Below are 20,613 nucleotides of genomic sequence, written 5' to 3' on the forward strand. Positions count from 1 at the left end.
GGTACTCCATTTAAAATAGGGAAGGTTTTTTTTCTCATCTAAATAGGTTGTGCTACAATATAGTATTTCTACAAGAGACTCGTGCTGGAGAACAGACATAATTATTTGAAAAGAAAGTAGGTAGCTCAAGTCTTTGCTGCATAAGACACTTCTAAGAGCTGTGGTGTAGCCATTGTGATGCATGAAAATATCTCATTTCAAATGGAGCAAATCCTAAAACATCCACAGGTAGATTTGTAATTGTTTTAGGGAAGTTATATGGGAAGAACACTGTAGTAACGGTGATGTTATGGTGGGGGAGGGGGGCCGCAGGGGAGAGAACACAAATGCATTGGCCCCCGGGCGCCGGAGACCCCCGCTACACCTCTGCTGCACGCGCCCAGGAAATGTCAGCTGGCGGCCCCCCACCGTTATTTTTCTACTCTAAGCAGCAGCAGCATCAGCAAAGAGTCCCAGTGTAGCAGCAGTTTCCTAACGATCCCTCCGGAAAATAATTAGCAAGCAAGGCTGTATATCTAATTAATGTTATTTAGCTTTTTGCTTTGTTTAAAATTATTTCATTATTGACGTTTAAATGTATTAGACTAAGGAATTTTACTTCCTGCTTATTCTGTTTCATTGTAAACCGGTTTGATATGCATTTTATGCAGGAAAATCGGTATAAAAAAACTAAAAATAAATAAATAGTAACTTCAGTTTATGCCCCTAATCAATATGATCACTCTTTATCATGTTACTGCTCATATTGTATCTCTAGGTCCATTCTGCTAGTGTAAAGCTCTGGAGTTTCTTTGTATTACCTTATACCATATTGATATATAGAGATCTCTGAACCCAATGTGAAATATTTTACATATTTTGCTATATCTCATGACACAAAATCCAGGATTGATTAATTTCAGAGTGTGTCTTCTCTTTGACTAAATGTGCCACGATAGAATCTTTGATAATCTCAGGTCATTGACCTGTATGTTGTGTCTTTGAAAAAATGATACCTGGGGAGATTTATTATCACTGAAGAATGCCTTCATGGCTGATTCAAGATAACGAATTACCCAAATTCTTGAGAAAAATAGGTAGATTGTACATCAACTAATGGCAGTGCATAAAATAACCTAAGTCTGTTTTGGCAGATGGTAAAAGCTGTATTACGTGGGGAAATTATAAGTTATATGATCGCAAAAAAGAAGAAACTAGAAACAGACATTTTGAATTTGGTCAAGCATTTTAATATTTATACAAGGAATATGTCTGTTTCTGCATCAAAAGCTATGACAGAAATGTTTCTGGCTATACAGCGTCTTTTGAATGATAAATCATATCAGAATGCAATCTCATCTCTAAGCTCTCTAAAACAAAACATTTTTCTTTTCGGGAATAAAGCTGGCAAAATGTTATACTACCGTCTACCTGGCCAAAATGATGAGATGGATAGTGAAATGTTAAGAGAAATTAGGGAAGCTAAATCCAATTGGTAGTGCAGTAATAATGGGAGATTTCAATTACCCCAGTATTGGCTGGGTAAATGTAACATCAGGAAATGCTAGAGAGAGAAAATGTTTCTGGATGAAATAAATGACAGTTTTATGGAGCAATTGGTTCAAGAACTGGCAAGAGAGGGAGCAATTTTAGATCTAATTCTCAGCAGAGTGCAGGATTTGGTGAGAATGGTAACGGTGGTGGGGCTGCTTGGCAATAATGATCATAATATGATCAGATTTAAATTAATGACTAGCAGGGGAACAGTAAGTAAATCCACAGTTCTAACATTAAACTTTCAAAAGGGAAACTAAATGAGAAAAATAGTTAAACAAAACAAAAAAAAAACCTGAAAGGTGCAGCTAAAAAGGTTAAGTGTGCAACAGGCGTGGACATTCTTAAAAGAAAATACCATCTTAGAAGCGCAGTCCAGATATAATCCATGCATTAAGAAAGGTGGAAGGAAGGCCAGATGTTTGCCGGCATGGTTAAAAAAGTGATGAGAGTGAGGCTATTTTAGCCAAAAGATTTTCATTCAAAAATTGGAAGAAGGATCCATCAGAAGAAAACAAGTTAAAGCATAAGCATCGGCAAGTTAAATGTAAGACATTGATAAGACAGGCTAAGAGAAACTCAGAATAAAAACTTTAAAAAATATATCTGAAGCAGCCTGTGACGGAGTCAGTTGAATGATAGAGGGGTTAAAGGGGCACTTAAGTAAGATAAGGCCATTGCAGAAAGACTAAAATTCTTTGCTTCTGTGTTTACTGAAGAGGATGTTGGGGAGATAACTGTTCCGGAGATGTTTTTCAAGGGTGGTGATTCAGATGAACTGAACCAAATCACGGTGAGCGTGGAAGATGTAGTAGATCAGATTAACAAACTGAAGGATTGTAAATCACCTGGACCGGATGGTATACACCCAAATGTTCTGAAAGAACTAAAAAATGAAATTTAAGACCTATTACAATTAATTTGTAATCTTTCATTAAAATCATCCATTGTACCTGAAGACTGGAAGATGGCCAATGTAACCCCAATTATTTAAAAAGGGCTCCAGGGGTGATCCAGGAAACTATAGACTGGTGAGCCTGACTTCAGTGCTAGGAAAAATCATGGAAACTGTTATTGTTACACTCTCCTCCTCCAGAGAGGAGGAGTTAGCAATCTGTTATCGCTCACCCCGCCAGGAGGGCGGAGTTAGCAATCTGTTCTGCTTTTCTCCTGAAAGGGGGAGGAGTTAGCAATCTGTCATGATCTGCTCCTCCAGAGGGGAGGAGTTAGCTATCTGTAGTGCTTACCCCGCCAGAAGGGCGGAGTTAGTAATCTGTTAGTGAACTGCTGTTAGATGCTCCTGTTAGGAAGGAGGTAGCAATCTGTTATGGATCAACTCCCCAGGGAAGAGGAGTTGGCAAACTGTTCAATGATACTCTTCTGAGGAGAGGAGCTAACAATAGATATATTGTACTTTGCTACAGAGATAGCAATCTATCATGCCTCTGCTTCGGAGTAGCAATCTGTTATATATAGGCTGCTGGCAAGTCCCATAGAAAGAGAAGGTAGCTATCTATATAATACTTCCATAAGCGGAGTTAGTGGTCAGTAGTGGTTGGCTCCCACAGAGTGACAGTAGTGTAAGGAATGACCACTTGGAGGAAATGGTGAATCCCTGGGCCAATGGCAGATGACAGCACCCCCAGGAGGAGATCCTGAGAGGAACCACCGGCTAGGCTAGAATATGAAATAACACAAATAGTTCTTTCTTAGGCTGGAAGCTGGACCACCAGTGGTGGCAGTAGTGAGTCGATGTATCCGGCAAGACTAAAGTCCTTCTGATACTGGAATATAATTTCTGGGTCGCTGAGCTGTAGAGAGAGACTAGAAGTAGTGAGTAGACAGGGTATACTGGATACAAGATGGTACACTCACAATAGTAGATGTCTACAATGGTCTCTATGCCACAGAGAGTCTTCAGTATATTCAGGAACAGGAGCCGTAGGCGAGCACTGGTTCCTATAAACAGTCTGTAATAAGAACTCGCAGTAGCTGTATATGAAATAGCTTCTAGAGTAGAAGAGAGTCTGTATAAGATTCTAGGAACATGGGCCCTTGTGGAGCGAGTATCAGTTCCTATCTGCAATCTTGCCAATATAACTCTCGATCTCTGTACCTGCGATAACATCTTGGATGGAAGGGAGTCTTCAGAGCTATAGGAATGTAGGCCCTCGTAGAGTGAGTACTAGAGATGTGAATCGGAACCAGAATTGGATCCGATTTCAGTTCCGATTCACATCTCTATAGATGTGAATCGGAACCAGAATCGGATCCGATTTCAGGGACGGCTCCTTCAGCTCCAACAGTCTCCCTCAGCAATGGACCTGAAAGTCTCTATTATGTCGCAAATTAAATCTTTAAGCGACACAGGAAAAGAAATGGAGGAAAAAATTAAAGTGGTGAGCAATGCACAAGTGGAAATGGATCAGCAGATTATGACTAATCGAGATAAAATTAAAAATATTGAGTTAACTCAAACTGCGATGATAAAAGAAAGGAAGAATATATCAATGAAACTGGAGCAGATGGAAAATACAATTAGAAGTAAGAACTTAAGATTTATAAATTTTCCACAGATATCCTTAATATCCCCGAGAGATATCTTTAAAAGGTATCTCCAGGAAGTGCTGCAGATTGGGGAAAACGAAATGCCACCAATTTCAAAGATTTTTTACCTTCCAAAAGCAAAGAGATCAACAGAACAGAATGGAGGATTAACATCTTTAGTGCCTACTGCTGACCAGCCCTTGAATATTTCCACCTTCTTAGAGACTTCAGACACTGAACTTGCAATACCGGCTACTTTAATAGTGAATTTGACATTGGAACTAGACAGAGATTGGTTATTGAAATGTTGTCTTAGACATAGAAATGATCAGTTTTTACGATGTAATGTAAGAGTTTTCCTGGACGTAGCCCGAGAAACTCAAAAGAGGAGAAAGGCCTTTCTCCTAATGAGGCCACAGGTGATTCAGATTGGGGGAGTTTTTTTCCTTAAGTTTCCTTGTAAATGCTTGGTTAAGCATAATGGTAATTCATATGTATTTTATGAGCCCCCTCAGCTGTCTCAGTTTTTGGTAGGGAAGACTCCCGTGGGCTCCATAGAACCCTGTGATAATGTACCCGGTTCCTCTTGAAAAGAAATTGGTCTAGAATGCTACATTGATTGGCTTTAATTTCTTGAAGTATTTTATAAATATTTCTTTAGGTTGTGTATATCTATGCCCCCTCAATTGGAGGACTAAAGTTAAGAAACAATAATTTGTAATTGCTGTATGATTTTCTTCTTTTTTGCGAAATTTATTACTTACTGTTTCTTTGTATTTCTAATCAAGAATATAATCTTGTTTAAATATGTAAAATTGCATAAATAGAAAATTAAAAAAAAAAAAAGAAAAGAGTATCTTTTCCCTTTTTTTAAAGAACACTGACACAGAGATCTCCCTCAATGACCTATATGGGAATCAGAGATGGTTATAGTGATGGAAATTATCCACAGCTAATAGATGAAAGGATTTTTGTTCCTTAAATTGATTTTCCTGAAGATCTTAGTGGCTTAATAGTTCTGTATCTGCTGAAGCCTATGCTTTCACAATTCCCATGTTATCTCTTCTGTAGTAATCACATCTACTGAAACAGCTGTATGTGTTGGCTATAGTAAACCTGCCTTCATATCTCTCTTGTGTTATTTTTGTATGCTTTATTCTCAACATGTGAAATCTTCGAGGTTTGTATTTTTGCTTGGTCTATGGATACACAAGGATTAAATTAGGCTTGGGGGCTGGGGGAAGGGTGCCTGAATTACCAATTCAATATCGTCAAACCTTAGTTGTCCAAGAAAAGAATTTTGGCTGAACACTCTGCTTTGTTTTTGTTTTTCTTAATCAGTGAAATAAAAGGGGTTTTTTTTGTTTTTTGTAAGATCATTTGTTTTTGCAAGTGGAAGATGTCAGATTGACAGCAGTAGAAACAGAAGGCCATAATATAATGTGCACATCACACATAAACACAGCAGGAGCAGCAGCTGTGCATGCTTCTTCATACTGCCCTGCCAGTGTGCCTCCACTATGTTCTCAAGTCTGATAAAGTAGTTCTTACCCATTTACTCTGTCACTTCTGCTTAGACTGACCGCTGTTTTCCAACAGTGATTTTTTTCTATCGATAAGCAGGCCGAATTAGCCAATACATGTAATGATATCATCCAGTGCGATCGAACGGACTCCAAGCTACTAGAGTTTTGAGCTCTACTGAGCATATGCAAGAGTTCCCACATGAGCCTCCTCAGTCATTTTTGTCTGAGTACAGCACAGATATGTACTCAGTCTCTCATATACTTTTTAAAAAATCCTTTAACATATTTTCTTCAGTTTTCCTATATTTAGTTGCCTTGCTGTACTGCAGGACCCACAGCAACACTTTTCAGGGCCAATGCAAGCATATTCGGTGTCCTAGGCATATCTTTGATCATTCACTGCCCCCCCCCCCCCCCCCCCCAACTAACTACTGGTGGCAGTAGTTCCAGCACAGCACTCCCTTTTTTGATGATATTGGTTCTTGTACCACACCCGTCTAGAACTCACACTGGCAGAATTTTGCTGTCTCCAAAATCTTGGCACTCTAGATGACCGCCTAGTTTACCTAATGGAAACACTGGCTCTACTTTTGCCTCCTCAAATTGGCTGGCAAGAAGAAATCCACAGTGAGCGGGTTCAAGAACTGCATCTGCGCTAAGATGATGCCCCTCACAGAATGATATCATTGCCTTGGTTCAGACCATAACAGGGCAAATTGTTATGCTTATGTATAGATTTTCCCAAGTTCTCAGTGCTCCAGGGTACACCACAAAGAGGAACTGCATAAGTCTTTCAGAAGCCTCTGTAGATTCTCCGCCCACACTTCAGCATTGTCTGCCTCACCAGGACATGAGCTGAACAGAAGCTCCTCAAAGACTCTCCCATCACCCCAAATCAAAGCCAATGGATCAAATGAAACAATCAACCCTGCATCAAAGAAAAAATGGCATCATTTGCTGGCATTGGAGCCTATGTTGAAAAAACACAATTCAGCATCAACACTGTCATCACAAAACGCATCGGCTCGCTCAAAACATCGGAACACTTGACACACTGCTCTTTCAATGCTCGTGATGTATGGTGCACCTATGCATGCAACACATGGTGCATACACAATATTGATGCACTCGATGTACATGATACATTGATGCAAGGGGATTGCACTCCTTCATCTCAAAAATTGACTCACTATCCTAAAGGCCTGTCTATGCACAATGCAAGAACAAACTGTTTGCCCATTCAAAACCACTCACTTTGATGCAACCAATGGGGCCGATGCAATACAGTGTGCTCAGCCGAGCGCACTGCATAACCTGCAGTCGGACGCAGGTTAAATAGGTGCTAATCCACCCCCTAATACAACAGGGGGATTAGCGCCTTTTTAACATGCGTCCGACGTGGAGTGAATGAGATATAGTGCTCATCACATGCAAATGCATGTGAATGAGGCTATTACTCATTCACTCCACATTCCAAAAAAAAAGTATGCATCTCAGACGCACATTTAGCTCTCAGGTACTTGCCTGGAGTAGGCATTAATAGCTGAGCGCATGTAAAAGAAGTACAGAAAAACAGAAAAAACTGCTTTTCTCTATTTCTTAAGTAAAAAAAAAAAAAAAAAACTTTGGCAGACCGCTGAGTTAGGAAGACCAATGCCAGTAAGCTCAGCATCGATTTTCATAACCGGCCGTCTGCCAGTAATGAAAACGGACGCCGAGTTTTCATTACTGGCAGACGGCCGGTTATGAAAACCGATGCCGAGTTTACCGGCGTCTGTTTTTGTAACCGGCAGCCGCTGTGGGTTCATGTTAGCAAGGAGGCATTAGGGGTGCACAAGCTCCCCTAGAACCTCCTTGCTAGCGCGACCCCCTAATTTCCATATAGCATGGCACCCCCCCCCCCTTTGAGGACACTATGCGCGCGTAAGAAAGTGGACGCTGAATTTTCAGCGCCCGTCCGCGTATTTTTTTGCATTGGCCCCAATGCATGCATTGACAACTCTTTCCACTCTATCAAAGCGTTTGACACACTGAGCCCTAGACCAGAGTCATCAAGCTGTATTTCCTGCACAGCTGTATGCAGGCCACTATAGGTCAGCTGCTGAAGGGGTTGTTTTACCTCTGCCCCCTCCAATTAACAGAACCTTCACTCTTTCTAGATTGCTAGTGGAGGGCTTCTTGCCTCTTAAAAAAACAAAAAACAAAAAACAACCTCCTATTGAGGTGTAGGGACCTGTCTTTGTCGCCAAAGAGCATTTTTCACCATCTGCACCAGGTCAGAGGACATGTCAGTTGCTCAACCAGATTTCAGATCTAGTGAGAAATGTGTTTACTACTTTGTTTAAAGAGACAGAAGGAACAATCCAGCCGCTCTTCTCCGGCACTGCTGCAGTGATCCCTCAGACCAGAGTCCCAGTATCACCCATCAGGATGAACTCATCATCAGAACCCTTAAAATGGGGTTCTTTCTCTTCCAACTCAATTGCAATGGAATCAAGTACAAGGCAACCAGAAGATCCTCCTAGTTCACCTTCATTGTGATTGGAGTCCTGAATTAGTGAACCCTTACCATTCTATTCAGAAGAGTGATCTACAAGTATACCTTCTAACTCACTTCTGGATACGTCTGACCGTACATTGCCCCCGGAACACCTGTCATTTTCAAATTTCATGGAAAATATAGGGACAATGCTTAGTGTCAATGTATGAAAAGACAAACTCCCTCATTCAGAAGTTTTTTAGCTCCTCCAGATATTGGATACCCCATCAGAGCTAGCAGCTCTCCCCTCCACAATATTCTAATCTTGTTATAGATGAGAGTGTGGGGAAACACCTATCTCTGGCGTTAATATGGCTAGGAAGCTGGATCTCAAATACAATCCAAAAATATTCTTGGTTTGGAGACATCCAACTGCTGCACCAGTCAATCATCATCGAGTCCACCCTGAAAAAGACAAGAATTCATTCAAATTCATCTTCCAGCAAGGACCATAGGCTGCTAAACAGTTTTGGCAATAAAGTCTTCCAAGCTCCGTGCCTTGCAGAAGGAGGGTCTTATTACCCACAACTGCTCTTGGAAGCATAAGATTTCATTTGTCACCTCCATTCTGTCCATTAATTTTTTTGACTCCATTGCATGCACCTCCTCAATTTTATTTGGAGTTTGGCGTATGATGTGGCTCTGAGTAAGTATCATCTGTGATAGTATCCATGAGAAATTAACGGACCTGCATCGTTTCGGAGGCAACAGTTTGGCAAAAATCCAGGGAAATGGTCATTCAGATTAAGGAATAGAATGTAGTGGTCCAATCCCTCTCATTCTAAACTTTCATAGCATCAATTCCAGCCTTATCAGCAGTACTGCCTCCTGCTTCTTATTTATTTAGGAAATTCTATACTGACAATCATATTTCTTGTTTACAATAAAATCATCCATAATATTAACTAAAAAATAAAACATATACAAGCAAATATCTAGAACCAAACAGTATAAGATCATAAAATTGACAAGAAATACAATACAATAATTCATCAAGTAAACTTGAATACATTAGAACCTCTTTTCATCGCATAACTCAATTATACATGCACACTCTTATTTCAGTTGTAGGATATTACTGTGCCAGATAATCTTACGGCTCAACATCAGTAACCACTTGGCAATGTGAGCACCATCAGCCTAAGACTACACAACAGGCCCAACTTGAATCCAGGCACAGTTTTTGATCCTTCCGAACACTTATCAGACCTTTGTTTTGGTGGGCGGCGGAATAAACCTTCTTGTATGTGTGGCGACAAGACCTTTAAATCATGGAGTCTGGAATCCATTTGCATTTCTCCTGGCTACCATCCCTTCCACACTGCTTGACTCTCAGTCCAGATCTGTCTCACATGACTCAGCTTTGCCTATAAGTGCAATAAACTTCTTCAAGAATGAGCAATAGAATCAGTCCCTGCATCCAAGCAAGGACAGGGTTTCTACTCCCAATATTTCCTCGCCCCCGAGAAATCGGGAGGATTGAGGCTCATTCTAAATCTCAAACATTTACTCTGAGAGAAATTAAAAATGAATTCCCTCAGCATGGTCCTCCCTTACATCCAGATACAGGAATGCTCTCAGTTTGAAGGATGTATATGCTCATATACCCATCTATCCTTCCCATTGGCGCTACCTTTGCTTCAAAATGGGATTCTTCCCACTACCAGTACAGCCTTTTGACAGCTCTGAGAGTCTTTATCAAATGCCTTGCAGTGGTACCTGCACACATGCGTCACCAGTTGTCTTTTTCTTTCACATTTTTTATTTCAAGGCCTTTGGTGCTTAGCTGATACCGCTCTATTTTAGGGCACAAAACAAACATTTGTCAGAGTTTTGTGGTTGCATTAAAATGAATACAGTAGCCTTGGTGATGCTCTAGACCAGGGGTCCCCAAACCTGTCCTGGAGGGCCACCAGCCAGTCGGGTTTTTGGGATATCCTCAATGGATATGCATAAGAGAAAATTTACATGTTATAGAGGCAGTGCATGCAAATTTTCTCTCATGCATATTCATTGAGGATATCCCAAAAACCCGACTGGCTGGTGGCCCTCCAGGACAGGTTTGGGGACCCCTGCTCTAGACTGTGCCTTGCTTTAGATTACTTCTTGGCTGGCAGATGTGTTTATTCCTCTTCCTTGTAACGGCCAGCGGAGCTCAGGGTTGAATCATGGCCTAGCTTCTGTAGGGCCTCTCATTATCCTCACTCATGTGCTTTCTTTTTCTTTGCAGGTGGGGTTCTTTCCTAGTGAATGTGTTGAACTAATTAATGACAAAGTTCCCCAGTCTGTGAGCAGTTCCGTGCCAAAACCAGGTATGTGGCATTAACAGACATTTAACTATTTTCTGTTAGAGGCTGAGATCAAGCTGTTGTAACACTGTCATTTGTGGATGTCCAATATTACGGTCTGTGTTTTCTCAGTGCATGTATTTACTCCATTCTGTATATGGTTGCCTTTGTTTCTTGCCTTCTCATATTTTTCTGTTAGCTGATATGAATGTGCTTTTGTTAGTAGTCATCGGAGTTTAACCCTTTTCTGCACTGTGATGGCACTTTGAATAAGTATGATCTTTAGTGTGCCTGTATGGGTCTGTATGGATAAACTTCAAACTGATATTTGCTTAGATTCGTGGAGACTAATATTAAAAAAAAAACAAAACTGAGAGAGAATTTGAGACACCTAAGTCAGGAGCTGAATTTCAGCTGAACTTAGGGGCATTAGTTTTCAGCTGACAGGCCACCTAAATTTAGGAACTGGCTTTTGCGTATTAAACTATTTGCTCCTTGCTATGATATGAGACAATCTCTTCATCTGATGTCATAGGTAGGAAAAACACAGCTGGACTTTAAGTCTCCTGAATACAGAAGTGAGACGTTAAAGAACAAGGACCCATTTCATATTCAGGAGGACTTGGCATGTGAATTAATCACTTTGGTGTTTTTTCTGGCACATATCTTCCATCTGTGTGAGAGAAATGCATTGCTTCTAAGAGTATAAACTGGGCCTAACGGCATCATTGGGCAAAGAGATTTTTCTTTATCAGTAGGGAGGATTTTTAAAACATTTTCAGTCACTCGCCCTTGCATGATCTCATGCTTTCTCAGTTCCAGTGGCCTTTCGATCCTGCTGCTGTCACCCACACATAACTTATTTTCTGCCACGTGGGAAAGGGTTGCTTGTCATGAATGAAAAAATGTGTAACTATTAGATTTCAGGACTTCGTACGCCTGTGACTACAGAATATTTCAGGACGTGATACTCCTGTGGCTACGGTGTCTTGCAGCGGGCCTATTTATATGCAGGGCAGGTACTTGTAAAAAATGTTCTTCTCCCACCCAAGAAATAGTCATCAAGCATGATGGGGGGCTGTATGTACCAGAGCTGTAAAAGCCAGCATTAGTTACGGCAGTAAGCTGTTTTTTAGGTACATTTCATCAATCAAACACATTTATGGCTGTCACTGTGGCTGTCTGCCGCTGTCCATCCATTCATAGTTACCAGGGAGGTGTTTCTGGATGGATCTAATTGAAATTTGGTAGGAGAGACTTTCCGAGCTTTCAGCTCTCTTATCAAACTCCATCTAAATACGTCCATGGAGAGAGCGTCCTTGATACGTGTCGGGAGAGCAGGTTGGGTGAGAGAGACTGACCCAGTCTTTGTGTTCGTGGAGAGTACAACCTGAATCAGGTGGCTCACAGGGTTGCTGCACTTCCCCCAATTCCAGGCAGTGTAAGCTCACCTCTGCACAGGAGGCTATGAGAGTAAACTGCTTCCAGTTTTTTTTTACCCTTAGTACAGGAAAGCTGGTTCTTTCTGAAATTCTCCTGTAAGTGCCTTTGTCCTTCCAGAAGGCTCTGAATCGAAGCTTGCACGCTACCTCGTCATCTTTCTACTCTGCTTTATTATGGTGCTTAATGCAGAGCCAGAGCTTAATGCTGGAGGCCTCGCCCTGAACAAACACTTTCAGGTCGATACAGTAAAGTGTGCTCCGTCGGAGCGCACTGTCAGCCTGCTCTGGACGCGTGTTTTCCCTTACCCCTTATTCAGTAAGGGGAGGAAAACATGCGGCCCACCCGCGGCACCTAATAGGGCCCTCAACATGCAAATGCATGTTGACGGCCCTATTAGGTATGCGCGCGCGATTCAGTAAGTAAAATGTGCAGCCAAGCCGCACATTTTACTCTAAGAAATTAGCGCCGACCTTTGGGTCGGCGCTAATTTCTTCCGGCGCCAGGAAAGTGCACAGAAAAGCAGTAAAAACTGCTTTTCTGTGCACCCTCCGACTTAATATCATGGCGATATTAAGTCGGAGGTCCCCAAAAGTAAAAAAAAAAGTAAAAAAAAAAAAAATTTGAATTCGGCCCGCGGCTGTTGGGCCGAAAACCGGACGCTCAATTTTGCCGGCGTCCGGTTTCCGAGCCCATGGCTGTCAGCGGGCTCGAGAACCGACGCCAGCAAAATTGAGCGTCGGCTGTCAAACCCGCTGACAGCCGCCGCTCCTGACAAAAAGGAGGCGCTAGGGACGCGCTAGTGTCCCTAGCGCCTCCTTTTCCCCGTTTTTCCCGCGTCACCTCATTTAAATACTGAATCGCCCGCACCGGCGAGGGGCCGGTGCGGGCGCCGGGAGAGCGGGCGTTCATCCGCTCTCCCGCGGTCTTACAGTATCGACCTGATTGGTAGTTTGTTTCTCTAGGGACCATGGCCTCTCAAATCCACAGCTTCTCTGTACCGTTATTTCTCTCTTTTTCTTCTGTATAAAGGTAAAAAAGAAAAAAAAACCTTCCTGCTTTTCCAGCATTACCTTCATGGAGTATCAGCCCTAACTCCAGGTGGAGCTTGCCTCCTTTGCCTGCTGTAAACCTAAAGCTGACTTCCCTCTAGGCCCCACAGACCATTCTCTGTTTTAAAGGTAATTCCACTTTTTTTTCCTTGTGTGCTCTTCTTTGAGCCAGCAAGCTTTGGTTTCAGTGCTCTGCAGCCCTAACAGCATATTCCTTCTGTCCCAGCCCCCTTCCTTAGGCAGGGTTACACAAACTTTTTTTCTTTTCTGCTTTACTTCTATGCTTTTGTGCACACATCTAAGAGTACTGCTTGGCCTCCAAACTTCTTGGCAGGCCATATACACAACAAACTTTCTTTCACAGTCTTCCCTGGAGACTTGTTCTTTCTCTGTGCCTTGCATAAATCCCTGACTTGCATCAGCAACATCACTTTTGCAGACTGGTGGAACTTATGTCATGTTACATGTAAGTCTTCCTTTTTTCTCGATGGACATGCCAAAGGTTAAATGGCATGTGCCATCACTGTGGCCCTTAGGCCAAAACGTTTGCCCAGCTCTACTATAGAAACATTGAAAGATGGGACTGGAAGTAACCTCACGAAGACATCTAGTTCACCAGATTCCCATACCTGTGAGAATGACTGAGCAAAATCTTGTGGCTGGTGCAGGAACCACACTGACTCCAGCCTTTTCTCATGCAACTTCAACTTTTATTAACATAAATATCCAGTCAACATCATAATAGATTGCCTACCTTTGCAGTATACTCACAACTCAGAGAGGATCAGGAGCTCCTACTCCTGGAGACACACTGGGCCGCCTGAACTCAGCTGGGCTTACACTCTTATCCCCCACCCAGCAGGGTCTTGCCACAAAGCTCTCTTTCTCTGTAGAATTTAAGGTGGACCAGGCTAAATGCCTGGTCCCACATGCGTTAAGGAATGGGCAAACTTTTTTTTTAAACAGGGCCACATTACTGGTGCTTATTAGAACCAGGAGCCAGGTCCCCACTTAGAATCCATGAGCGGGGGAGGAGGCCATGAGCAGGCAGTTACAATGGCAAGTATACCACACAGCAAGGACCAAAGTAGCAACCATACCAATAAGAAGAATAATTAGCAGACAGAAAGGAAGGGGGATTGGTGCCCACATGGGTGCTCTTTTTCTATCACCCACACACATACACATGCTCTTATCCACGCATATACACAATGCTCTCTCACCATCCATACACACTCACACGCTCTCTCACCATCCATACACACTCACATGCTCTCTCACCCATGCATACACACACAATACCCTCTCACCCATGCATACACACACATGCTCTCTCACCCATGCATACACACACAATACCCTCTCACCCATGCATACACACACATGCTCTCTCACCCATGCATACACACACAATACCCTCTCACCCATGCATACACACACACATGCTCTCTCACCCATGCATACACACACAATACCCTCTCACCCATGCATATACACACACACATGCTCTCTCACCCATGCATACACACACAATACCCTCTCACCCATGCATACACACACAATACCCTCTTATCCACCCATACACACACACACACACATAATGCTTTCTCTCATTTATCCATACACACATACACAATGCTCTCTCTTACTCACCCATATACATGTAAATAAAGTAAAATAAAATATTATTTACATGTCCCAGTGCTGTGAGAGGCTCATCTCTGTGGGGGTCCCTGGCCTGTGGTGGGCTCTGCAGCCGTGGTGAGACCTGTGGTATGCCAATTTGGACCTGGAGAGTCCATGCGGATATGGCCACAAGGTTAAAAAAATAAATTAAATAGAGAAGGCCAGAGAAAGGTAGCAGCATGATGCTGCTATGAGCCGTGATTGCCCTGGTGATGGGAGGGCATCTGGAGGGCCTGGGTGCACGGCCTGAGTTTTAAGGGGTCTGGTGCTGGCTTGGGATCAGGAAATATGGCCATGAGGGGTTTTTTCCCCAAATATTTTAGGCCCTGGGAGAGATGGCTGCGTGGAGTTGCTGTGCGCGGCTGATAACTGGATGGATATGGTGCCGCAGGAGCTTGGGGCTCTCAGCAGCGGTTTATTTATTTATTTAATTCTTTTCTATGCCGGTATTAGTGGTTACATCATACCGGTTTACATCCGAACTGAAGGTAGAAAGTACATCAGACGGGGGATGGGACTATATGTAGACCAGGAGGATTAGAGTTGTGCCAGAAGGCCATGAGGAGGGGGAGAGAGGCAGTGTGTGAGAGGAGCTCTGGAACTCCCCTGAAATCGGCTGGACTGTGGCGGTAAAAAAAAAAAAATTAATAATAATAAAAATCAGAATTTCTGCACAGGAGGGACAAGAGACAGCAGCGATAGCAGTGGGGACACTGCTGCTTCATCGTATGGCTGATCAAGGTGTCCAGGAGGGAGGGGTCCTTTTCTTCCTGCCTTGCTGGCTACACAGTCAAATCCAGTGGGGATGCAACACTCCTCCTCTTCCTGCTGCTTTCCTAAAGCTGCTATGCCTGAGGGGGCTGTCATTGCTGGCACCGACACCTAGGTCAACATCATCAACAAATGCCCACAAAGTCAGGCCATTGTTGATGACCTTGTTGCAAGGTGCCAGTGGGCCGGTTACAATGGGGCAAATTGCAATGAAAAGGTGGCTGAAAAAAGTCTGTCATGGCCCACCCTGATCTAGATAAGCAAGCCTCAAGAGGTGGGTTTTTAACAGTGGACAGGAGAGAATTAACATGAGAGCATCTTGACTATATTGCCTTTTAAGTGTCTTCACACCTTTGTTCATTTTTCACATTCTATTGTCTAAGAAATAACAAACTAAAATGCATTAAAGTAGGAGATTGTTTCTCTAATTCACACAACATGCTGTATGTTTTCATCATGAAAGAGTAATTGTAGAAATATTCCGAAAGTAGTTAAGAATAAAAAAGTACAAAGTCTTGATTGCATAGGCCTTCACACTCCTTGATTTAATATTTGGTGGAAGCACTTTTGTAGCAGTAAGAGCCACCAGTCATGCCTCTGTATCGCTCCATGGTGAGACCGCACCTTGAATACTGTGTACAAATCTGGTCGCCGCATCTCAAAAAAGATATAATTGCGATGGAGAAGGTACAGAGAAGGGCTACCAAAATGATAAGGAGAATGGAACAACTCCCCTATGAGGAAAGACTAAAGAGGTTAGGACTTTTCAGCTTGGAGAAGAGACGACTGAGGGGGGATATGATAGAGGTGTTTAAAATCATGAGAGGTCTAGAACGGGTAGATGTGAATCAGTTATTTACTCTTTCGGATAGTAGAAATACTAGGGGACACTCCATGAAGTTAGCATGGGGCACATTTAAAACTAATCGGAGAAAGTTCTTTTTTACTCAACGCACAATTAAACTCTGGAATTTGTTGCCAGAGAATGTGGTTCGTGCAGTTAGTATAGCTGTGTTTAAAAACGGATTGGATAAGTTCTTGGAGGAGAAGTCCATTACCTGCTATTAAGTTCAGTTAGAGAATAGCCACTGCCATTAGCAATGGTTACATGGAATAGACTTAGTTTTTGGGTACTTGCCAGGTTCTTATGGCCCGGATTGGCCACTGTTGGAAACAGGATGCTGGGCTTGATGGACCCTTGGTCTGACCCAGTATGGCATGTTCTTATGTTCTTAGGATAAGTGGCTACCAACTTTGCACAGTGGGATAGTATCATTTTTGCCCATTCTTCTTAGCTGAAGAGCTTCAAGTTGACTGAGGATCATCTGCAAGTGTCACCACAGATTTTCTGTTGAATTTGGGTGTAGACTTTCTTTCTTTCTTTATGTATTTAGGTTCCGCTTTTCGTGACACTTCAGTCGATTACAGTCATGTACTCTATGTGTATAAGTATTATGCATACGCCATTTGAGGACATTTGTTTTCTTTTTACTGAACCACTTCATTGTTGCTTTTTGCTTTGTGCTTATGATCACTATAAAGTGTCCAACAAATCTTTAAAGGCAGGTTGATGAGTCAAAGGGAAGATGGCCCCTAAATGTGAACTTCTTTAATCCTTTCCAATAAATAAGAAGGAAAAAAAGACAGGAGACAGAGAAGTCCTACTCCTACAAAATCAAAACTAAAATCCATGAGGAAGCTGGTGCTTTGCCCGATTAATAGCTGGAACACACCATTTGCATGTTCCCACATGGAGGAACACATCCCAAACTGCTCACTCTTATTTAAGCACAGAACCTGCCCAGTAAGTTAGTATGCTCCTTTTAGTTAGGGAAACCAAGTAAAACAGGTACAGGGAGCTTTTTCCCTTTGAAAATTAGCACAAAGTCTGATTTTGTATTTCTGCCCTCAGTTTGAAAGTTGGTCTCATAAAGAAAAGTAAGGGCCAAACCATGAATGTGTTTGTAACTCAAATCCTGAAATTATATAAATGTACTGAGAATTGTGCATATTCTGTAATCGTTATTAGAGGGGCCATCCCAGGGACATTGTTAAGCTACTGCAATAATCCAAACTTTTGGAGTGTGCTGTATGCCATCAGATCCTCATGCATAAGCAATAAAGCAGCCAGGCCATTAATGGAAGAAAATATGCATGAGTTCCAAGAAAGTTTAGCTACTTGCAAGTATGGATTTTGGTGAAGGATTTTTCCCCTTTCAATGTCTGGAGTTTATAATTCAAATTTAAACTGGGCTGGTTCAGCACTGACCTTATAACAGCCTTTAAAAGTCTTTGGGAATAAGGACATGTGAAAAGTATATTATTTTGTGAATAATAATTTTGATTTTATTTTTTCCTATTTTTGTGAAAAACTCTTTAGCTCCCAGGGCTAAAACAAAATAATTTAATGCAAAATCACTTGAGCGAATGGTCAGAGTTTTCAAACTTAAGGGAAACACATCTTGGTTATAATGGGCAAAAGGAAAAGCAAAACTTTTTTTTGGTCACTTAGTGAATTAGGGGTGGGCAAACTGTGGCCCATGGGCCACATCTGTCTCACAGGTGTCTTCCTTGTGGTCTGCGGTTGCATGAGTGAGCTGACTTGCATCAGCAACATCAATTTTGCGGGCTGGTGGAACTAATGTCATGTTACATGTACGTCGTCTTTTTCTCTTGATGGACATGGCAAAGGGTAAATGACATGTGCCATCAGTGTGGACGCTTGGTCCCAAAACGTTTGCCCAGCTCTGCTACAGAATCGTTGAAAGATGGGACTGGAAATGACCTTGAGAAGTCAACTAGATCATCGGATTCCTATGCCTGCATTATAATTCCACATAATTTTAATACAATCCCGTGAGTTTGGTGTTGTCGGATTGCTTACTGTGCAGAACTCTCAAGAGGCCAGCGCTCTAGCTTTTGCAGTTTGTTCTGGGTGGGAGCAGCTCACGGTCTCATGTGATCTCAAAGTACTATGTAAGTGCAATAAGCCATTCGTGGCTTACAGCAAGCTGAGTTTTCCAGCCTTCTCAGGTCGAATGTGCACGGCAGATTGTTTTTTTGTGGTGGATGTGCTGAATTCTTGTTTGTGGATGGTTTTGTGAGCTTCAAACATTTGTTCCTAGAAGAGGAACATTGTGAATACAGGAAGAGGAACAATGTGTACCTGGGAATCAAAGGCCAGCTCCTTGGCATTGATGATTGTAAGTAATTGCTTCTCATTTTGGCAGTATTAAGGATTCGGATGGAAAGCAGATGGAAGCCTCAGACTTTCCTGTCCCATGTCTTGTTAGTTCTTAATTACACTGGAACAGGTTTGTAAAAAGTGAATTTCCCCTTTTTTTAATGTAACCATAAATTAATTAGATTGCTCCTTTGGGCATTGACCTGGGCCGCAAGCAAAGCATGAAGAACAACTCAGAAAAGAAAGACCCATGATGTAAATGTTTGAGAACAGCTGTATTTTCTGGGTGGCTGATTTGTGGGGTTTGGGCACAGCGGATCTTTCGTTTTGCTATCTGTAACAGTGATTAGCACTCAGTGCCTTCTGAGGCCATGTTGAGAGTATGGATAGGGCATGCTCACCCTCCCTCATTTACCTTTCCTTGACTGGTGCCATGAGGAATGATGCTGCTTCACCGTACAGGTGGGTAGATATTCAAAGCTGGCCTTGTAAGTAAGTTAGCCTTAGTAAGTAAGTTTACCAGCTAAGATATGGTGTATATTCAGCGGCACAACGAAGCCACTGAATATATGTGTAGCAAGCTACTATAAACCAGGTTCCTGCCCCCCATGAGCTTATCGTGTGTTGGAGCCTCACAGTGTGGACCGAGCTGCATCTGGATCTGTGATGTGTTTTGGACTTGCCAAAAATGGTTTCTCAACCCTGCAGAGACCGCAAGCCACCGCAGCCAAGGTGAAGGAAAATAAAAACACATCAAAACCCTGTGTGCTCTCCTGAGAATGACAGATGTTTTGCAAGAGCCAGCATCCAGCACTCAGTGTTAACAAGTTGGGAAAAGGGCTGTACTGTTTAGCCTGCCCAGTTAATATTATACTTCACTACTGTACTTTTCCCCATTTAATGTTCTGGTTGGATTTACTGTCTATAAGTATAAGGGACTTCTATGGCTAAGTGGCAGCCACTAAACGTAGGTGCTTATCTGGCTAAATAGCGCTGAAAGTGCTTTGAATATCGGGCCCAGGGTCTTTGACGCTTTTATCACGTTGAACTTCAAGGTGGTGGGGGAGGGGAGAAGGGAGGGAAATTCATTCCACATTTCCCGGTAAGGGTGATAGTGCCAGAAGTCACTGTGTAGCTGACAGCGTGTCTGTCCTGCAGGCCGGAGCCACTGACAGTGTCTGTTTATTCCTCTTTCTTTCAGCTTTAACCGTAGGAATGATGCATCAGTGACTATTTGACCATTTTTTGGCACTAGCAGAAAATACTGAATAAAATTCCCTGTTATCTTCCTCTCACTGACATTTTTCCTCCTCACTCTTCCAGCTACCATCTGTCCATTCCCTCTTTTCTTTCCTCTCCACACTCTTGCTCACCTCCCTAATTTTTCCCCTTATATGAGCAGGTGTGCTGGCGGCTTCCTCCCACAGCAGCAGTCTTAGGCACACTCCCCTGCAGTGGTACTTGCCTGTGGCTCTTCCTGGATTCAAAGATCCAGAGAATACCTAGAGCTTGGGTCCTTAAATTCAGAGACTTCTAGGTCAGATATGACAAGTTGCCATTTATTCTGACATGCCCTAAGCCCTCAGTCTCCAGCTCGAGTGCCTAGGCAGTCAGTTAAAACTTTTTTTTTTTCCCCTAGCTTCAGATACCAGTAGATTCAGTTCTTGAATAACAAACAATACTTATTAAAATGATGAAACATTTCAACACTCACTCTGACTTGTAAAGGAGGAGATGAACTGCAGCTGTACTTGAAGCTATAGATACCAGTGAACAGGAACAGGAGAAGCTTGCCAAGACCCTTTTTGGCAGCTGAAAGTCCCTCCAGGCAGCAAACAGTCCCCAGCATGCCTCGGGTTCAGGGGCCAATAGGAAGAGTAAAGAGAGGGAGAGAGAACGTAACAGGAACAGATCCGGTAGAAAGTTCTGAAACATTCAAACAACAACCGGTCAAGATGGAGAGAGCTTGTACCCTGTAGGAAATGCCAGCCAAGCAATCTCACCAGACGGCACAGGATGGCAGCAATACTAAACGCACTGTGGAGAC

General features: G+C 42.6%; 1 protein-coding gene across 5 annotated transcripts in view; it reads left to right on the plus strand.

The window, feature by feature from the left end:
* ARHGAP32 (Rho GTPase activating protein 32) overlaps positions 1–20,613 on the plus strand; it is a 694,843-nt gene that overhangs the window by 503,163 nt on the left and 171,067 nt on the right. For all 5 annotated transcript variants that reach the window (XM_029573155.1, XM_029573153.1, XM_029573154.1 and 2 more), the window contains one exon: positions 10,376–10,457. In XM_029573155.1, the coding sequence (XP_029429015.1) occupies positions 10,376–10,457 (82 nt within the window). The remainder of the gene's footprint in view (positions 1–10,375; positions 10,458–20,613) is intronic.

Source organism: Rhinatrema bivittatum, chromosome 12 (assembly GCF_901001135.1).
Source record: "Rhinatrema bivittatum chromosome 12, aRhiBiv1.1, whole genome shotgun sequence".
In the NCBI taxonomy this organism is placed as follows: domain Eukaryota; kingdom Metazoa; phylum Chordata; class Amphibia; order Gymnophiona; family Rhinatrematidae; genus Rhinatrema; species Rhinatrema bivittatum.